The sequence below is a fragment of the Choloepus didactylus genome, chromosome 10, assembly GCF_015220235.1.
Source record: "Choloepus didactylus isolate mChoDid1 chromosome 10, mChoDid1.pri, whole genome shotgun sequence".
Classification (NCBI taxonomy): domain Eukaryota; kingdom Metazoa; phylum Chordata; class Mammalia; order Pilosa; family Megalonychidae; genus Choloepus; species Choloepus didactylus.
Window position 1 is genome coordinate 91089529 of NC_051316.1, and position 21365 is coordinate 91110893.

The following is a 21365-nucleotide window of genomic DNA, read 5'->3' on the forward strand; positions in this document are numbered from 1 at the left end:
GCACTAGGTCTGCAAAGTTCAACATCATACCAGAACAGCACCTAACCCCTTACAGATGCTTAGTACAAACTTGCTGAGCTAGTGCCCAAGCGAATGAATGATTGAATGCATGAACCAGCGCATCTGCTGGGGTGGCTGCTTGCAAGTCCACTCTCAAAACACCTCTCCCTCCATCCTAATCTTAGCTACGAATGTCCCTGCACTGCATTGAACCAGGGCCTCCTCCCACCACCACCTCAGGTGCACGTGTGTCCAGGGCAGGGTGCATGTGTGTGCTGGTGAGGCAGTGAGCTCCCCTTCACCCAGGAGGCCCAGAGCCTGCTGACTGTGGGGTAGTTAAGCAGCCAAATCCTGTCCCAAAAGGCAATTAGCAGAGTACTCACTAACTTTGAGAGCCCTTATAATAACATCTGACAGTTGCCAACACTGTTAGGAAGCCGGTTTCTTGAGTGTTGCCCCTGCGGGGCGGCATGCTAAGGGCCCTTCTGACACCTCTCATGGGGTCCTCCTTCAGTCTACACTGAAACACACATAGGCTGGAGGTAGGGGATGTTATCCCCATATCACAGATGAAGAAACTGAGACTCAGGGAAGAGAAAGGTCTGCCCGAGGGCACACAGTGATCCCCTCGCAGAGCTACTCATACTCTGTGAACTTGGCCAGTGATGATGTCCCCAAGCCTCAGTGTCAAGTGTGTCAAATGGGGTTACACCACACCCACCACACCAGGCAGCTGCCAGGTCCCAGGACACACACGTAGAACACACAGCGCTCGCCCAGAGCTCAAGGATTAGCTGTTACTGTGACTCTTACTGGGATTTTAACAATGGCCAGTGTGGGTCCAGTGTGCGTCTGATTCTATTCTGGAGGCAAACCCTAAAGCTGCCTGGGGATTCTCCTGTCCTGGTGGTCCGTGTTCTCCTTTGCAGGTTCCTCTGCACGGGCAAGCCTGCCTCCTCCCCCAGCTGCCCCCCACCGGCACCACAGAGCCACCTCACCTTTCCCGTGGCTCCGTGAGACACATACTTGGCTCCCTCCCGCTGGGCGATTTCCACTTGTTTGCGGGCAATGCAGGGCCTGGCAAGAGAGGTGCCCAGGAGGTAGCGGTCCTCGTACAGTGCGCTCGACTGGACGGCAGGCCAGATGAATTCTTCTACAAACTCCCTGCTGACGTCCTCAATGAACACCTGTGGGGAAAGGTGTACGTGAGAGGAAGGCTTGGTAAGGACGGGGCATCCAATCAGGGTACAGGGCCCTAGGGGCCTCAAATGGCTTGCACTTAAGGCAGACATTGCTAATTCGCTCATCAATCACAGCAAACTATACCCCTACTTTTCCTTCTGCACATGTGGCAGACATCACTAATCAATCTCAGCATACTATACTGCCGCTCTCCCTCCTGCAACCATGGCAGACATCACTGTCAAACCTAACACATCATCCAGCTGAAGTCCCTAAATCCCTCCCAACACAGCATTCTAGGCATAAGGTGAAACTTGGTTGCCACCCAAGATCTAGAGCAGTGGCTCTTAACGAGGGGTGATTTTGTCCCCCAGGGGGCATTTGGCAATGTTTAGAGATATTTTTGGTTTCATAACTGGTGGTGGTGATGGTGGTGTCTGTGTGTTTCTGGTATCTGGTGGATAGAGACCAGGGATGCTGCTAAACATCCTACAATGCACAAGACAACCAACCACAAGAGTGCCAAAGTTGAGAAACCCTGATCTAGAGAAATGGTCCTCAAACTGAGATCCATCGACCCCTGGGGTTCCCTAAGACCCTTTCAGGGAGATTCTGAGTGGAAACGTTTTTTATGATACTAAGATGTTATTTGCCCTTTCTATTCTGTGGACTAGCACTGATGGTGCAGAAGCAATGCTGGAAACGGCTGGCGCCTCAGCACCAATCGTGGCAGTGGCTCCCGACTGACTCACAGCCATTCTATTCTTCATGCTGCCCTCTCAGTGCCAAGCTCACTTAAGAATAGCCTCGAGGAAGCAGTAAAAGTTATTACTGTCATTAAACCTCTACCCTTGAGTATGAAATATGAAGCACACATAAAACACCTGTGCTGCCTACTGGTGGTCACTCAAGGAACAGCACGTGGACGATGTTTGAGCTGTAAGATAAGCTGGCAGCTTTCCTTTTTTGAAAGGACGACATCAAAATATGTCACTCAGACTTGGGTTTCTGGCAGACCTTTTCACAAAAAAATGAAGTGAGCCTGTCATTTCAAGGAAAACTGACCATACTTGTGGCCAACGATAAAACTCAAGTGTTCATCTAGCCAGAGCAGTTAGGCAAGAAAAAGAAATAAAAGGCATCCAAATTGCAAAGGAAGAAGTAAAACTTTCACTATTTGCAGATGACATGATCCTACATATGCAGTCCCGAAAAATCTATAACAAAGCTACTGAGCCAATAAGCAAATTCAGTGGAGTGGCGGGGCATAGATCAACAAGCAAAACTCAGTAGTGTTTCTTTACTCCAGTAATGAGCAACCTGAGGAGAAAATCAAGGAAAAAATTCCATTTACAATAGCAACTAAAAGAATCAAATATCTGAGAATAAATTTAGCCAAGGATGTAAAGGACTTGCACATAGAAAACTGCAAAATATTGCTAAAAGAAATCAAAGGAGACCTAAATACATGGAAGGACATTCCATGTTCACATATTGGAAGACTAGGTATTGTTAAGATGTCAATTCTACCCAAAATGTTTTACAGATTCAACACAGTCCCAATCAAAATTCCAACAGCTTACTTTACAGAAATGGGAAAGCCAATTATAAAATTTATTTGGAAGGGTAAAGGGCCCCGAACAGCCAAAAACATCTTGAAAAAGAAGAATGAAGTTGGAGGACTCACATTCCCTGACTTGAAAGCTTATTGGAAAGCTACGGTGGTCAAAACAGCTAGTTACGGGCACAGCATAGCCACACTGACCAATGGAATTGAATCCAGAGTTCAGAAATAGACACATCTATGGCCAGTTGATTTTTGACAAGACTGCCGAGTCCAGTCAATTGGGAAAGAATAGTCTCTTCAACAAATGGTGTTAGGAGAATGGGATATCCACATGCAAAAGAATGAAAGAGGACATCTATCTCATACCATCTACAAAAATTTAACCCAAAAGGGATCAAAGGCCTAAATATAAGAATCAGGACTATAAAACTCCTAGAAAAAAATGTGGGGAGGCACGTTCAGGATCTTGTTTTAGGCAATGGTTTCTTAGACTTTACACCCAAAGCACAAGCAACAAAAGAAAAAAAAAATGGATAAAAAAATGGGAACTCCTCAAAATTAAATACTTTTGAGCATCAAAGGCCTTTGGTATGAAAGTGAAAAGACAACCTACTCAATGGGAGAAAATATTTGGAAACCACATATCTGATAAGGGTTTAATATCCAGAATATATAAAGAAATCCTACAGCTCAAAAATAAAAAGACAGACAAGCCAATTAATGGGTAAGACTTGAATAGACATTTCTCTAAAGAAGACATACAAATGGCTAAAAAGCATATGAAAAGATTCTCAATATCACTGGCTATTAGGGAAATGCAAATCTAAACCACAATGAGCTATCACTTCATATTGACTAGAATGGCCACTATTAAAAAAACAGAAAACTACAAGTATTGGAGAGGATTGGAGAAATAGGAACACTCATTCATTGCTGGTAGGAACATAAAATGGTGCAGCCACGGTGGAAGACAGTAGGGCAATCCCTCAGGAAACAAAGTATAGAATTACCATATGACCCAGCAATCCCACTACTAGGTTTATACCCAGAAGATTTGAAAGTGAACAGATATTTGCACACCGATGTTCATAGTGGCATTAGTCACAATTGCCAAAAGATGGAAATAACCCAAGTGTCCATCAGTCAATGAATGGATAAACAAAAAGTAGTATATGCATACGATGGACTATTATTCAGCTGTAAGAAGGAATGAAGTCCTGAAGCATGTGACAACATGGATGAACCTTGAGGACATTATGCCAAGAGAAATAAGCCAGACACAAAAGGACAAATACTGTATGATCTCACTATATGAACTCATAATTAGAATCCGTAGTTTATCAGAGGATAGACTGGGTTTAGAGAATGGGAAGTTATGCTTAATTTCTGTTTAGGTTGACTGTAAAGGTTTGGAAATGGTTGATGGTGATGGTAGCACAATATTGTGAATGTAATTAACAGCACGAATTATATAGGGGAATGTGGTTAAAGAGGGAAACTTTAGGTTGTATATGTTACTAGAGTAAAAATTAAAAGATAAAACATAGGACTGTATCACAGTGAACCCTACTGTAGATGGACTATAGTTAACAGTACAATATAAGAATGCATTTTCATGGATTATAAAAAATGTATGACACTAATACAAGATGTTAATAATAGGGTGGTATATGGGAAAACATACAATTAATGCAAATTATGATGCTAGTTAATAGTACTATTTTATCATCTTTCATCAATTATAATAAAGGCAACTACTGTTAAAAAAAAAAAAGACAGACACATAATGAGGTGAACAGATCCTGTAGAGAGCATTTTGAGTGAAGTTCACCAGAAACAAAAAGACAAACATTATAATGTCTCACCAGTATGGACTAACTATAATGTGTAAACTCTGAGAATTGAATCTTAGAGCACAGCTTATCAGGGGAAGGCTTATTGTAACGGTCCCTAGATCGTTAGCTCTTACAGCAGTCACATCTGTAACTGAGTTGTAATGGCTATCTCCAAATTCTGAGATGCTGATCCCTTTGTGTATAAACTGCTCAGTCTCTGGAACTTTGGGTATGTGTGTGACACCTGAAACTCAGAGCTAGAGCTCAGCAGTTATGAATGTCAATATTAGTGCATCTAGCACTTAAAAAAGCTGAAAAAGCGTCCAGACTTCATTTAGAGATATGAATGAAGCAGACTAAGGCAAATCAGGCCAAGGGTAAAGGATGATATTGACTGTGTTTTGAAACTTCAACTTCTGTGTAAGACCAAGGGAAGAGATGTTTATTTGGTGCAGGACATATATCTTCTACAGCACACTGAATAATTTAACTTGTACAGTCAGTTTATTCAAACACCATCATTACATGGAACTTTGAAAAGGAAGTGAGATCTGGAGAGTTTGTACATGTTAGTGTGAAATAGCAACACATCCCAAAGCAATTTGGGCAGAGAATAAAAATATATATGCAGGGCCCCCCTGAGGAGCTGGGGGAAAATGCAGAAACGTTGGACTTCCTCACCTGGGTTATTACTGATGTTCTCACAAACGTTGAGGACTGACAATTTGGTATGCCGAGCCCTCAATTTTGGGGCTTGCCCTTATGAAGCTTGTTGCTGCAAAGGAGAGGCTAGGCCTACTTATAATTGCACCCAAGAGTCTCCCCCTGAGTACCTCTTTGTTGCTCAGATGTGGCCTCTCTCTCTAGCTAAGCTAATTCAGCAGGTGAACTCACTGCCCTCCCCCCTACGTGGGACCTGACTACCAGGGATGAGCCTGAACCTGGCATCATGGGATGGAGAAAATCTTCTGGACCAAAAGGAGGATGTGTGTTCTAGTTTGCTAATGCTGCAGAATGCAAAACACCAGAGATGGATAGGCTTTTATAAAACGGGGGTTTATTTCACTACACAATTACAGTCTTAAGGCCACAAAGCGTCCAAGGTAACACATCAGCAATTGGGTACCCTCACCAGAGGATGGCCAATGGCCTCCGGAAAACCTCTGTTAGCTAGGAAGGCAGCTGGCGTCTGCTCCAAAGCTCCGGCCTCAAAACGGCTTTCTCCCAGGACGTTCCTTTCTAGCAAGCTTGCTTCTCTTCAAAACATCATTCCCAGCTGCACTCTCTTTCCTCTTTGAGTCAGCTCATTTATATAGCTCCACCGATCAAGGCCCACCCCGAATGGGTGGGCCAAGCCTCCATGGGAACATCTCATCAAAATTATCACCGATAGCTGGGTGGGGCTCACTCCAAGCAAATCCAACCAGCACCCAAGGGTCTGCCCCACACAAGACCACAAAGATAATGCATTTGGGGGATACAATACATTCAAACTGGCACAATGTGAAATGAAACAAAATAAAGTTTCAGTGACTGAGAGATTTCAAACGGAGTCGAGAGGTCACTCTGGAGGGCATTCTTATGCACTATATAGATGACCCTATTTAGTGTTTAGTGTATTGGACTAGCTAGAAGGAAATACCTGAAACTGTTGAACTGCAACCTAGTAGCCTTGATCCCTGAAGACGATTGTATAACTATGTATTACATGGTATGAAGGTGTGATTGTGAAAACCTTGTGGATCGCATTCCCTTTATCCAGTGTATGGATGAATGAACAGAAAAATGGGGACAAAAACTAAATGAAAAATAGGGTGTGATGGGGGAGTTCTTTTCTACTTTTATCTTTTATTCTTATTTTTATTCTTTTTGGTCTAAGGAAAATGTTCAAAAATTGGTTGGGGTGATGAATGTATAACTATATGATGGTACTGTGAACAGCTGATTGTACACCATGGACAATTGTATGGTATGTGAATATACCTCAATAAAAACTGAATTAAAAAAAAAAGACAATCATAAAAAACTGCTATCATCAATTGTAATAAATGTTCCACACCAATTTAAGGTGGTACTGGTGGGAGAGTATATGGGAATCCTGTATTTTACGTATGATTGTTCTGTAAACCCACGACTTCTCTAATTAAAACAAAAGTAAAAAATAAAAAAAATCAAGCATTCAAGTGAAAACTAAAATTTTGGAAAACTTGTCTCAGCCACTGTGAGCTTGACAGCTTCCCAATACTTCTGAGGTGAGCAGTGGAGATATTAAAGAATGTGACATTTTGATTTTGCGTAATGAAATGTGTCAACATTTGGAAGAGTTGGAGAAATTAGCAAAATGATATCTTCCAAATGACCAGTGCATGATATTACACAATCAACGTACAAGATGGACCAGGGGATTTTAATGTAACTGACTATGAAAAGTTCATTGATAAGGTTTCAGAGTCTACATCACTCTAGCTTTTAAGAAACTACCATTTGTTGGGTTTTGGTGCACTATCAAGAAATGTCCCCAGCTATCTGAAAAGGCTATTAAAATACTCCTGTCTTTCCCCAGAACACAACTGTGAAGCCATATTTTCTTCATACCCTTCAAACAAAATAGTACATTGCGGACTGAATAGGGAAGCAGTTATGAGAACTCAGCTATCTTTTGTTAAGCCAGACATTAATGAGATTTGCAAAAATGCCACTTTTACTAAAAGTTTTTTGTTTTGGAACATAGTTATTTCTCAGAAGTAAATATGTTACTTCTGTTAACGTGTTTATTATTGCTCTTTTAAGAGGAAAAAAATATGAAAATTTTTTCACTTTTTATTTTGAATGTCATAAATATTGACAGATGCAAGCCACAAAAGCTCACTGGGATCCTGAATAATTTCTAAGAGTGTAAAGGGACCATGGAACTCTGTTCTACTTTTGCAATTTCCTATGAGTCTATAATTATTGCAGATTAAAAAGTTTCTTTTAAATGGAAAAAAAGAAAGCAATGGAGGCTATATTCTAATACTATATGCAAGGCAATAAACAACAAAAAAATTCCAAATATATAAAGCATGTAAAGGGGTCCTATGACCAAAAGGTTTGAGAACCACTTATCTAGAATAATAGACTAACTCATCACTAAGGTGAAATGAGAACACACTTCCAGCCGATGACCAAGTCGGGGCTGCTCACTTCCGGCTTGAGTTAGTCTCTTACTCCTCCCTCAGAGGAGAGGGATATTCAGGTTTCAGGACCGTGGCAGGAGCTGTGACTTGGGCCCGTGGGCATTTACTCCCTGGTGCATTCATTCTAACATGCTAATGGAGCCTTCACCACGTGCCAGGCATGAGTTTAGCTTCTGGCACTGCAGAGGCGACTGGTTCTGACCAGGCAGGTGGGGAGGCAGCCTCTCACGCCAACCTGCTGGGTCCTGGCTCACTCCCCCAAGTGAGAGGCATGTGTGGCAGGATGCTTGCCCTTAAAGATGGTGCACAAGAACACTTTGCACCGCAAGCTCCACGTTCACCACTACATCCTGCATCCAGCCTGGGGCCTGCCTGCCACCTAATTAGATGCACAGTTGGTGCATGAACTCAATTGGAGTTTTCTAATTCTGTTGAATGGACGGAAGGATGGATGGACAGACACAACATAAAAGGTGGATGGGCGGGTGGATGGAAGGATAGGAGACAGAGAGATGGAGAGTTGGAATAGGGGTATGGGTTGAAAGTTGGCTAAGGGAGGCAGCAAGATGCTGATGAGCACACATCTGGGAGCAAAAGGAAGTGATGGCTTACTCTTGGAAGCAAGAGGACAAAATTGGAAGGGACGTAGGTTGCAAGGGGCTAAGGCAAGAACATTTCCTGCTGCCCCCACCGTGTCACAACCCCACCTCCTGCCCCAAATCCCACCTCCCACTTGGTACCTTTTTGGCCCCGAGCTTCAGCGCCTTCTTCCTGGCTTCCTCGAAGTCTTCCTTCTGGCCGATGTTGGCCTGAGGAGCAGAAACAGAGAGACCCAATCAGCCCGGGAGATGAATGGAGAGCAAGAGAGGAGCCAATCCCTTTTGGGAGCCCTGGCTGAGCACTGCCTATGCACAATGCTCAAATGGGGGCCGTTTCCATTTGATGAGTCTGAGGTCACTGTAAGCAGGAGAAAGGGCACAGACTGGGGTGTCTAGAGAAATTGAAATTCTACCAGAAGCAAATAGCACCAGGGCTGGATTGCCCAAGTGTGCCAGGAAGCGGTTTCTGTGGGCTGAAGGACTGGTGAAGCCTGATCTGTGCACACAGGCAGCTGTGCCGGGATGCACCCATTTGCAGCAATTGCCTAGGAAGGTTTAAGATTTCCCTGAAACCCATCTCTCTCTTCCAGCAAGCTTCCCCGAAGACAGTGCAAAGCTTGGTGTGTCAGAACTGTCCAGTTCCCATCTCCCCTGCTTCCCTAGCCAAGGACAAGGCTTGATTATCCTGGAGGGGTCAGACCAGCCAGGAGGCAGAGGGGCCTGTGCTCAGGAGCTCCCAGCTCTGTGCAAGCACTGGAGCCCCAACCTCTAGTTCCAGCAACCCCATGCCTAGACACTAACATGTTTTCTGCTGGCTGGACTCTGGCCTGCTGTCCAGAACCTGGTCTGAACTTTTGCTCCCTGCATTCCACTCAACAGACTCCAGAATCTTCCCAGAGCCCAGCTGCAGGTGCTTGTCAGGTGGTAGCCACGTCCAAGCTCTGACTGCCTCATTGTGCTGCCAGTGGCAAGATGCACAGCCCCTGGGCCCTTTGTGTCACCTCACCAGGTGACTGAGAACAAGTTGCTTACCCTCTCGGGGCCTCCCTTTCCTCCACCTGAACGGTGAGGGGGATGGGTGCAGTTAGGCACAGCATGTTGTCTTCAACTGCACACACACCACTTTTGGCAAAACCTGAGGTCTGTCTGTCCAGAGTACTGTCCCCACTTCCTCTGGGACCAGCACATTCTTTCCTGGGGGTCCCTTTCCATATGGGTGGAGTGGAGCAGATCCTGTCTTTTTCTCACCGTAGGGGTGGGCTTGTGACCCAAGCCTGGCCAATCAGAGCCTGTGCCATGTCGTGGTGAGCATGGTGGGCAGGGACTCAGGCCAATGGAAGACCCCTGGGCCTTTCTGCCAAAGCATGGGGAAGCCTCCGCTCTCTGGCAAAGCTATAATGATGTGAGGGCGGGACTATTGGCAGCCATCTTGCCAACCATGTGGACAGGCCAAGAATGAAGCAAGCAGAGATGGAGACAGAACCTGGATAAGCACCTGGATCCAGCCTTGCCTGAAGTCAGATACATTCCTGAACTTCTTGATTACATGAGCCAAGAACCTAAGTTTTTTTTTTCCTTAAGCTGGTTTGATTTGGATTTCTAGAACTTGCAACCGAGAGTACTGAATAGTACAGCCACATGGAGAAGGATTTGAAGGCCGTGTTCAAGGTCATCAGTAGAGCTGGTTTGACTAGTGATTTTTGCTATGGACCCTGGATGGGGGAGCGGCAACATTTATGACCTATGACCTATGACTTATGTGCCATCCCAGAACCAGATTCTTTCCAGGGGCCCTTCCAGCTCAGCCAATCTTTGTTGAATTGTTGGGGCCGTGTGCCTTCCGCACAACCTTCAGGTTGCCATGGCAGCAGGCCCACGCCCACAGTCCCTCTCCAGGCGGGCTGGCCTAGCAGCACTGCCATGGTCCCTTCTCGTGTTCTCCCTGGAGTCACCTGCATGACAGCCTGGCCTTCTCCCTGCTCTGGGGGGTATCCCAGGTCTGGGACATTGAGACATCCTTTTTTTTTTTTTTGAGACATCCATTTGACAGATGAAGTGGGGCAGAACAATGAGAAGCTATTTCTCTCTCATCCAGAGGAAAGCTTGGACAAGTGACGAGGAGACCAGCAGATAAACCAGCTAGAGACTGGCCGAGGGCTGGTGGGATGAACAGAGAGAGAAAACAGGGAGAAAGACAGAGACACGGGGCACTTCCCTACCAGGTAGGCAATGACATCATAGCCTTGTTCCTTCAGCCACACGAGGATGCAGGAGGTGTCCAGACCGCCACTGTAGGCCAGGACCACGGAGCCTTTGCTGGACATCTTGTCTGGAGGGAGTCGGGGAAGAATGTGAGTGACCCAGCCCTGCAAACCCGGCCTGCACCCAGGCCCCACGAGGCCTGCCAGGAAGAGGGCGGGAGGCCCAGGTTCCCCAATCCCCTGCCTCCGCCTTGGGCAGCCCATCCCCTGGAAAGCTGCCACTGGTGGGATGGAACAGGATGTTCACTCATCATCAAGGCCAGCTAAGGAGATGTCCCTTCCTCCAGCCACAGCCCCTTCACCCCCAGGGGACCCTGACCCTGCACACACTCACAAACCACTCTGGGGCCAAGGAATGCTGACAGCAGAGTTTGGGGCTGGCAGGGGGCAGGGATCTTTTTGAGTTAATCCCCCACCAACTAGAGAAAGTGCTGGCTGAGCTGTTTGGACAAAGGCCAAGATGAACGAAGGAGGCACAGCAGTGGGGAGACTTGGGAGAGGCCTTGGCTCCGAGCCTCTGCTGTAGCAGACCTGTCCCCAATCAGACTGCTCTGTGCTAAGCACAGACATGCCAGGCAGGGCTTTGGGAGCCTCGTGTGGACCCCTCTGAACCCCACGGAAGAGGCAGAGTGGGGCTCAGAAAGGTCAGCAGCCGGCTCCAGGTCACAGAATGCCTGTCTGTGTCTGTCCCCAGATCCGGGCTGTTACCCAGCATGCCCTTGTAGGCAGGATGGGCAATAAACCTTCATACACTGCGATTAAGCATCATGGCTCTCTCCGAGTGTAAGAGCCTCTGAGAGGGCAACACAGGGACCCCGAGCACCTCAGTGAATTCAACTCTGAAAATGCCCCATTGGGAAGGGCTCAGCAACCCCAGCATGCAGATGGAGAAAAGGCCCAGAGGGGGAAGGAGACAGAGACAGGCAAAATGCCTAGATCCCAGGAGGCAGAGAAGGACTCTGGGGCAGAGACAGACGTGCTGTCCCTCCACGCTATCCCACTCCTCAGCTACCTTCAAGCTTCCCAAATGCACCACAGTCTCCTGTCTCCTTGCCTTTCCAGCCACTGTTCCTTCTGTCCAGGATGCTCTCCCTGAACCCTCAGGCTGCACTAGGGCTTCCCCTTTCTCTCGCAGAATGCATGTGGCCCTGAGGGTAGGTGCTGTTATTGTGCACACTTTGCTGGAGAAGGAGCCGAGGGTCAGAGAAGTGAAGTCACCTGCCCAAGATTCTATGCTCAGCAGGCGACAGGGCCAGATTTGGACCCAGGCCATCTGACCCCACCTTCCAATATTTAGAGGGGCATGTTTGTGAACGGGTGGGAGCATTTCCCCGGGGTCTGACCAAGGTCAGATCAACCAGGGGTCCTGAATAGACACTATTGGGAAAAGCTGTGGATGTCCCTCCACGGGCCTACAGGAGCCCAGAGGGGTCACCTGCCATCACCACCGCCACGATGCAGGAGGTTCCTGTGTACAGAGTACTTTCTAAGATTTGGAAAGGTGGAAGCAGCTGTCCTGGGTCACCCAGACATGAAGCCAGGCTGACCTTGGGGCCCAGTTGCGTGGAGAGAACATGCAGTCTCTGCTGTCCCTAAGGTATCTCACAGGCCCACCTGACTTGCTGCCCTTTGGACTGGAAGGCAAACACCTCATGGAACAGCAAAGCTGGGTGGGGCAGGAGGGATTCTGATTGATGCCCACAACTGTCCCGTCTCCTGGGCATTCAACCACCAGCCAGGCCCTGTCCTGGAAGGCTGGGCCCGACTGCCCTGGACCTGGGATGCAGGTGACTCAGCAGACCTTGACCCTGGAGTCGCAGACGGTGACCATGGCAACTGTAGCCGGGCAACAGGCCACCAAGGATGGAGGGAAGGAGGGGAGAGGGATGCAGGAAAGACACAAGGTACCTGGGATTGGAGGTACAGGTTCCTGACTTCTGGAATCTGTCTTCACGGTTCAGCAAGCCACTCTGCAAAAACAAAAGCTGCTCAGATGCCTTGGCCTGGCAGCCTGGGTGATGCCAGCGGCCCGGAACCTGGCCTCCCCAGCCCCCCGAATTCCCTTTTTGAGCACATCCCTGGGCAGGGAGATTTGTTGAGGCCCAGGAGCTTTCTGCCCTCTTGCATGACGAAGCACATGAGGAGCGTGCACACTGTGCGCCTGTGTGGTGTGGTCAGAGTCAGGGTGGGGATATGTATCCTATTGCCTATTTTTAAAAACAGCTCTTTTGAGATATAACTGACATAAAAAAAACTATATATTTAAAGAGTGCAATCTAGTAAGTTTTAACATTTGTACACACCTGTGAAACCACTGCTACCATCAAAATAATGAACAGATCCATCATATATCAAGCCACTAATGTAGGTATTACTCCCATTTTAGAGACAGAGAAACTGAGGCTTGGGTTCAGAAACTTGCCCAAGGCCTTGCTTAGCTGGTAAGTAGCAGAGCCAGGATCCAAACACAGATGGGCCAGGGTCCACAGCCCACTGCTCGTGGGTACAAAGATACACTTCCCTGGGAAGGCGCCGCAAGATTAGTGCTGGGGCAAGGTGTGGTCTGGGGAGCCTCGGGGTGCTCGACCACCCGGGGTGGCTGAGATGGGCTTGGGACAGGGAGAGAGGATGCTGGCCCAAGGTTTTCCCAGCTCTTAAGGTCACCCTTCTCTGCCGTCTCTGAAAGGACCCTAGAGCCAAGACCATGGGTCCAGGGGAGGGAGGGGCAGCTCCTCAGAGAAAGAGACAGAGACAGAGACTACCCGTGCCTGTTCCTGCTCTGCCTCCATCATCCCACTGTGCCTTGTATATCTCCATTCATAGCACATGTCACACTGTCTTCTAACACCATGAGCTCCGTGTGGACAGGGACCATCTCCCAGACAGTGCCCAGCATGCGGCAGACACTCAGAACCCTGCTGATTCTGTCTGGAAGTCCAGTCCTCAGCTATAAAAGGATGGCTCAGAGTCCCCTCAAAATCTAGCCCCTCCTGTGTGCCGGGCTGTGTGCATATGTGGGCAGAGGACCTTCAATGAGTGGGTGCCCCTGGGAGCATGCACTGGAGAGTGCGTGTGTGTGCATGCCTGTGCATGCCTGTGCCTGCACTAGAGTGTCTGTATGCATGCGTGGGTGTGTGCGAGTGTGTACGGAGCCTGTGAGTGCACGCAGAGATTCCCTGGGCAAATGATGCAATCTCACACTGGAGTTGGCTCCTATCCTCAAGCATCTGGTGACATTCCCTCCTGCCTCAGCCACCAGAGCCCTTGGGCTGTGTGATGAAGCTGAGACCCTAACTGGGGGGAAGGGGGTGTGAAGCAGAGACAGGGAAAGGGACAACAGCTACAATCCAGGGAATGAGCACTCACAATGGGCAAAGCAGTGGTTTAGTCAGCCAGACCTGGACTCAAGTTGCTTCAGCTCTCTAAAGATGGTTGCTCATCTGCAAAATGGGACTGACGGAAAACCCCACAGGGTGACAGGGAGGATTTGGTGAGATGCTGGGGGAAGGAGCCCAGAGCTGGGCACCAAGCAGGTACCCATAAAATTTCCCTTGCCATAGCCACGGCTGACCCTTTGCTCTCCCAGTCTCAGGAGCTGCCCGATGACCAGAAAGGTCTCCTGGTTCTGACATCCCAGGAGGCTGGGCTTCCTCCTCAGGGTAGGCACCTGCCAAGTCCTGGGTGAACTCTGCCTTTCCCAATCCCAGCCCTGGCCCCACCCCAGCCCCAGGAAGGGCCTGGGGCAGATTTCTCCAGCCCCTGGGTACATGCCCCTTGGCCAAGGATATCTGTGCCTCCAGCTCCCAGTACCAGCCCAGAGAGCCAGAGGAGGCACACCTGGGAGGAGGGAGGGAGGTGGCCTCAGGTCAAGCTGCCTGCCAGCCTGGCCTTAGTTGGCAAGGCAGGGGATATTCTCTGTGGACCCAGCCAGAGCCATCCTGCCAGCTTCCAGTGAACCTGCCAGGCCAACCCGGACATTCAGTCGACACTTAGGAAAACCTGTGTGGCTGTAAAACGCAGAGCTGGAATGATTACAGAAGTCGACACTGTGTTCATTCCCCACATGCGTTATTTCAAGGTAGGACAGTTACTACTGTCTTATTTACAGAGGAGGGACCTGAGGCTCAGAAAGGTTAAGCGACTTGTCCCGGGTCACAAGGCTAGCAAATGGCGGTGCTGGAAACCAAACGGAGGCTGGCTGCAGACCCCCTGCTCTTTATTGCATTATCCCCTATATTTTCTGGTCTCTAGGTGTTCTCCTCTTCAGCTTACAGATCTTCCAGAAAACAAAATCCCCAGTGAATTGTCACCGGTATTCTATTTCTGTGTGCCTGCATACTGTAGCAAGGGACTACAGCCTTGTGGAATGTTCCTTTGCAACCCCTCCCTAATGACCTAACCCTGGATCCACCTGGGTGATAAGAATTCCCCCCCAATTTAGAGGTCTCCTCAATTTTGGATTTCAGCTCCCATCCTTCTGCTGCCCTCATTTGTGTCCAGTAGAGCTTGGCTGCAATTTCACACCTGGGCCGGGGGTACTACTGTCCTTCTACAGGACCCAGACGGAACAGTCAATTGTCTCAACTCATTTCAACTTCACAGACAGGTATTTTCTGACAGAAGAGGGAGCTTGCCCAAGGCTACACACTGTGCTGGATGAGGCTCTCAGCTGCGGGATTCCTGGGCCCTGAGAATCAAACAAATCACGCCAGGTTCTCAGGGACCCTGACAGTCCAGCCACCTTCCTCCACTCAGAGTTAAGGTCATTTGGGAGGCTGCTTTGGCTTAGAAAGATTCACTCTCCAGTCTCAATGAAAACACCCCAAGGTGGGAGGTAGGAAGACTATGTAGGCCTCACAGTTTCTGCTGAGAGACATCTAAGCCTCTCCTAAGAGTGTCTGGTTATGGGGGAAAAGAAGAGCACATTCCTTCAGTTTAATCTAATAATATCCAAGTGTCCGTGGGTGCCTGGCCTCTCCTGCGTCTGGGGAAGGAGCCTGCCCCGCAGGAGGGAGGGAGCCAGGGCCTTGCAGATCAACTTTGGTCAAAGTGTTGCAGCAGAAATCAAGGCTTTGGATCCTGAATTCCAGTGATGTTACCTCCTTCCCACATGGGTGCCCATGGGCAAGCCACACACTTCAGGGATCTGTGCTCAGAGCTCAAACTGGGGCGTCCAGCCAGATGGCTTGCCTTCCAGGACCCTGGGGTGGAGCACGGCAAAGTACTTGCACAGCAGGTGTCTGGGCGTGGCTACCGTTGCCTCCACCACCAGCTGGGCACAAAACCTGGCTTCATCCCAGGGCTCCTGGAGCCTTGGGCCAGGGTGAAACAGTTACCACCAGAGCTGCTGAACCTTGCAAACCCTATGCATGAGGGCTCTTGCCCAGAGCAGCCAGGCAGTTAAGGGAGGCAAGTGTTGAGTACTCAGGGCTGCTAAGACTACACTGGGGGAGAACCTCTCCTCGTGGCCCCACCTCCAGCCCGGCCCCAGGTCTAGGTGCTCAGCGGGCACAACTCATCCATTCATTCAGTTGGTCGGTCCATTGACTAGGCAGAGCCAGAATCTCTCAGCATCTCTCACAGATGGCTCCACCTGGTACAGACCCTCCACCCCTAGGCTCCCCTGCCCTGGCTGGGCTGGAGAGGGGGTTCACTGAGAAATGGGAAATGGGAGTGGGAGAGGGAGTTTAGAATGGGGACTCCTACAGTTCCTATCCTTTGCCAGAGTTGCAGCACCCACCCCCAACCCCACCTGTATGGCTGCTTCAGTATCCCACATCAGACTCTAACTTACAAGGTCAGGGACCCCGTCTCCTTCCTTGCAGTGTCCCCAGCATGGCATGGCGAGACACTCCACCAAATACTCGTTAAATGAGTGAATGGACCCTGGCACGGTGTTCAATTGTTTATAGAGCCTTTTAACAGCTTCTTATATTTGCAAACATTTCCTAAGCCCTGAGCCTGTGCCAGCTCCAGCAGATGGAGAAACTGAAGTGTGGGAAGCTGCGGGGCTGGCCACAAGGCTTCGCCGAGTCACGACTGCCTTTGGGGCTTGGGTCTGCAGCGCTCCAGAACCTGCTCTCTCCCCCGTCACTGGGCTGTGTACTGGGAGGGGAGGGATCAAAGCCCAGGGCCCTCTTGATCCACCCCTGGGAGAAGGGCAGGTTTGTTCCTGCCCGGAGGAGATCAGGAGTTGGATGGGAATGCTCTGGAACAGATGACCTTGATGCCGCTGAGAGGAACACTGGGTGGCTGGGTCACTGACCTCCTCAAGAACCCTGGCAGGATAGGAGACGAGTTTTCTCCATTTCACAATGACCCTTCCTCCCTGGAGGGCGAAGCCGCCAGTAGTGGCCAAAGGCAACAGAAACCCAGACGCCGGGCATTTCCTGCTAATCTGACCCTCCCACAGCCCTGAATCAAATGCCAGCCAAGCACTGGGCACTGCGCACCGGGTACCAACTGCCGAGGGCTATGCCACCGACCCCACCTGGACAGCGCAAATCCCTTTCAGGAGGCAGAGTCTGGGTCACATCCAAGACACTGGAGCGGGCAGGGAGAGTCACGGTGACTGCTCAGGGTAAACTGAGGCTCACGGAAAAGCATACCAACAAGCCCCAGAAGGCGAGAGGCCTAGGTGGGGCTGGAACTCTAGTCTCACTCATTGAGACAGAGACAGTGGGTCAGGAGAAGCTGCGAGGGTTGGGGGCCCTCAATCCTCGGCACTCCCCAAGGTATCCATTTGGAGATTTCATTGCATAAAGCAAGCAGGATGGGAAAGGGAAAGCCCGGGCCGCACGAAGGACACAAAACCTGACCTGCTTGCTCCTCAGACCGCCGTACTCGGGCCCTGAGCCCACTCACTGTGGCGCAAGGAATCCAGGAATCCCGCCGCCAGGAGTTTGAACAACAGAAGCCCTGGGGTCGGCCTCCTTCCTTCCCGCCCAAATCCGAGCCCGAACGGCGCCAGGACTCGGGGGCCGGCGGACCCCGCCCGTGAGGGCGGCCGGAGCGCGCGTGTTCCCTGAGTCTCCTCTGCTCGCTCCCAGTCCGCGCCGGGTAGGGAACATCGCGGGAGAGGGCAGCCTAAGCCGGGGAGGTGGGACGGGGTCCCCGGGCTCCTCTGGGGTCGAGGACTCCTTACCGAGACCCAGGCGGCGGTGGCAGGCGACGGAGCAAGGCCGGCAGCCGCGCACATCCCGGGTTATAAGCGCAGAGCCGGAGGGGCAGGGCCGGGACCCGGGACACGTGGGGGGACGCGCGCGGCAGGCCCCGCCCCCAGGCCCGGCCCCCACCGGGAGCTCTGCGCTAGCGACCACCTACAGGCGGCGGAGCCCAGCCTCTCTCTTTCTTCTCCCTTCTACCCCTTCCCCTTCCTGTCTCTATCTTTACCTCCCCGTCGACCCACCCAGTCCCTGCCTCGGGCAGGCCGCGGCCGTCGGAGGGGCTGGTGCGACCATAGCCTCTTGAGGGCGCACAGGCTGGGGGCGCACGCTGTGCGGGTCTCCCCGCGCCTGAGGGCGGGGCTGGGCCTGGAAGCAGCGCAGCTGGCTGGGTGACTGCAGGAGTCCTGCCGGGAAACCTGCCGTCTGACTCTTGGGGAGCCTTCAAAGAGTTTCCAGGTGGGAGTGGGAGTAAAAAGTTCATCGTCCCACTCCAGGGCCTTTACGCACTAGTGAGCAGGGGCCTAGAGTACAGAGGAGAAAACTGGGGCGGAGCTGGAATGAGAACTTCGGGGTTCCATCCCTCTGCCCAGGGTTGGTTCCTGGCTGTCTCTCCAGAGCCTGACACCTGACCCTGTAAATAGGGAGTAAATGACTGGCCTGTGGCTAACCCTTGGGACAGCCCGGAAGGTGGAGGTTCACAGAGATGAAGCAGCCTCTTGCTTGCAGAAGAAACTAGGAGTTGTGACCCCAGCCCGGCCTTCAGAAGATTCTCAGCCTCACACATTTCCCAACCTGGTTTACAGGCCCCAAAGCAGCAATCACTGCACCCAGAACCCCAATAAAACAGCAGGTCCCAGGACCCATCCAAGGCAGTTCTCCTACAGTTGGGTCAGATCCCAGCAATGGAGCTTCCTCAGTCCTCACCCCAGACCTGAATCCTGGGAAGGGGGAGCCACAAGTTGGGCACAGCAGGTCCAAGCCTGCGCTGCAGGGTTCAACATTCAGCCAGCCTGGAGAATGGGAGGCAGGGAGGGTGATAAGTGATGTTGAGGAGATGGAGCAGACCCAGGAGCAGCTGGAGAAAGGGACCCTCAGCAGAGAGGGACAAAGGCCATCTGTGTAGTCACTGAGCCTCTGGGTGGAGCTGCCCCCCTGAGGTCTTAGTTCCCCTCACGGCCAGTTCTGGGCCTCATGGTCCGCTGGGCCTTGCACACTGGCAGGGAGCAAGTGAGGGACCCCTGCAGCAGCTGTGCAGCTTTGAGCAAATCACGCCCTACTCCAGCCTCAGTTTCCTCATCTGTGGCGTTGCTCCAGGGGAGGGGAGGGTTGGCATAAAATCTTCTCTGAGTCTCCATCACAGCCTGTGACATTCTGTTCTGTCCTCATTTCTTCTTTTAAGGTGCCACTGACCTTCAAGAAAGTTGGGGATGAGTGGGTGAATACAGAGGGAGTGAAGAGGGAAACTGAGGCAGTGAGACCTGATGTTCCCCCCAGGCTCTTAAAAGTCATTGGTGGGGCCCCAGGGAGAAGCCTTATTATGGGGACCTCAGAAAGCGAGCGGGATGAGGGATGAGCCCCTACAAGTCCAGCAGAGGCAGGGGGAGGTCACTGTTCCCTGCGTCACCTGGGCAGGTCTCAGCCCTAACTACAAGCCTCCTGGTTAGTGTCAGGTGCATTTTTTTGTGCCTTGCGTTCACTTGATCTTCTCAAGTACCCTGTATGAAGGAGCTATTGTTGGGATCCCTATTTTACAAATGGGAAACTACAGCACAGCGAGAGGGTAGATCTTCCACAAAGCCACCAACCTGTAAGGGGCAGAGCTCAGTCTCTGTGATACCTGGTTCAGACCCTCTGTTCTACCTCAGGCTTGAACTGAACTGGTGGGGGAGCTGAAGTCCCAGTCCTAGGGTCACAGGTTGTAGGGACCTTTATTCCCTGTAGCAGAAATGGCTCTGGCCCAGGGGACTGTCCCTTCCTGACGCACAGACGCTGGTAACATAACAGACAGTGAGGTCACAGCTTTCCCAAGAGGCAAACAGGCCTGAGCTGCCAGCAGGGGCCCTGCCACTGAGCCCCAGGGCGGAGGTAGACTGCCCGGCTCCTGGATGAGCCGCTTTCCGACTACACCCCCTCCATCCGCTAGGTGGGCATCAAACCCTGCTCCTGCTCTCACTGCAGAGCCGGTCCTGGGTCTGGGTCTGGGCCATGACCCAAGGGGATCCCCTACCTGGGGCTGGGCCACCATGACCTCTGCCTTTCATCTTGCCCCCACCGACCCCCAGGTCCAGGCTCCTCAGGGAGTCTACTCACCTCCCAGAGGAGTGGCCTTGGGTGGCACCCCTAAAAGCACAGCAGCACCTAGGCCTCATCGGGTGGAGAAACTGAGGCATGAAAATCTGAGACATTCTTATCTTCTGATGCTTTTCCTCTACCTCCACCCATTACACACTGGTCATCTAGTCTTACTCAGACCACTATTTCCTCACTAGTTTCCCTGATTTTCCCCAGCCCCTCCTCCAATCCTTTCTCTACTCAACAGCCAGAGAGTTCTTAAAAACATGAATCAGAATAGATCAGTCCCTTCTTAAAACCCTTTGATGGTTCTTCCCCACTCCAGCCTGCCATACTGATATCCAGTTGTTCTAGTGACATTAGTAGAAGACTTGCCTTTCCCCATTGAGTTATATTGGCATCTTCTCTAAAAACTGATTGACCATATAAGCATGGGTTTATTTCTGGGCTCCTTATTCTGCTCCATTGTTCTATTTATTTATCTTTATGCTAGTTTCACACCATCTTGATTACCATAGCTTTATAGTAAGTCTTGAAGTCAGGTATATTTCCTCCAACCTTGCTCTTTTTCAAAACTGTTTTGGCTATTCTAGGTCCTTCACATTCCCATAAAAATTGTGGAATCAGCTTGTCAATTTATATCAAAAGCTTCTTGGGATTTTGATTAGGGATTTTATTGAATCTGTATATCAACTTGGGGCAAGTGGACATTTTAACAATGAGTTTTCCCATCTATAAACGTGGTATATCTTTTCATTTATTTATAATTTCTTTAATTTTCCAAAAATTAGAAAATTAGAATAAAACTTTTTATTTATTTTGTTTACTTGCATGAACAATGGGAAAGAAATTAAAACAGTCAGGTCAATCATGAGGCATTACATCTTGAGATAATCTCTATTTGTTTGTGATGAGTTCATTTTTTGTTTTAAACCAGAGATGCATCTCTAAGATAATGTTGAAGTATGTACCCTTGAGTGAAATTCGATGTAAAATCCCAGATAAGACCTTTTTGAGGATATAGACAAGTAGCACCCAGAGATAGAAGAATTGCTGGAGGCCCATAAGTTCCCTGCAGATGATGAAATGTTCCAAATAGACCGGGTGGAGGTAGGCCTCCACTTGGGAGAGAATATGTAGCAATTGTGGGAAAGGCTTGGGGTCTGTGGTATTGTTTTGAACAGGTCACTTCTCATGATAGAAGAGATAAAGCCTCTTGGGGTTACCTGTGTGGCTGCTCCAGGGCCCAGCTCTGAGGTAGATGTTCTACTAAGCAGTTGGGATGAT

At 50.0% G+C, this 21365-nt stretch overlaps 1 protein-coding gene across 1 annotated transcript in view; it reads right to left on the bottom strand.

Annotated features, from left to right (window-relative positions):
• Positions 1–17831, bottom strand: part of ASS1 (argininosuccinate synthase 1) — a 57540-nt gene extending 39709 nt beyond the window's left edge. The window contains exons 1-5 of the mRNA XM_037851313.1: positions 17765–17831; positions 12529–12590; positions 10579–10688; positions 8501–8569; positions 999–1187 (exon numbers count right to left, since the gene is read on the bottom strand). Coding sequence (XP_037707241.1) covers positions 999–1187; positions 8501–8569; positions 10579–10683 — 363 coding nt within the window. The 5' untranslated portion in view covers positions 10684–10688; positions 12529–12590; positions 17765–17831. The remainder of the gene's footprint in view (positions 1–998; positions 1188–8500; positions 8570–10578; positions 10689–12528; positions 12591–17764) is intronic.
• Between the last annotated feature and the right edge of the window lie 3534 nt (positions 17832–21365).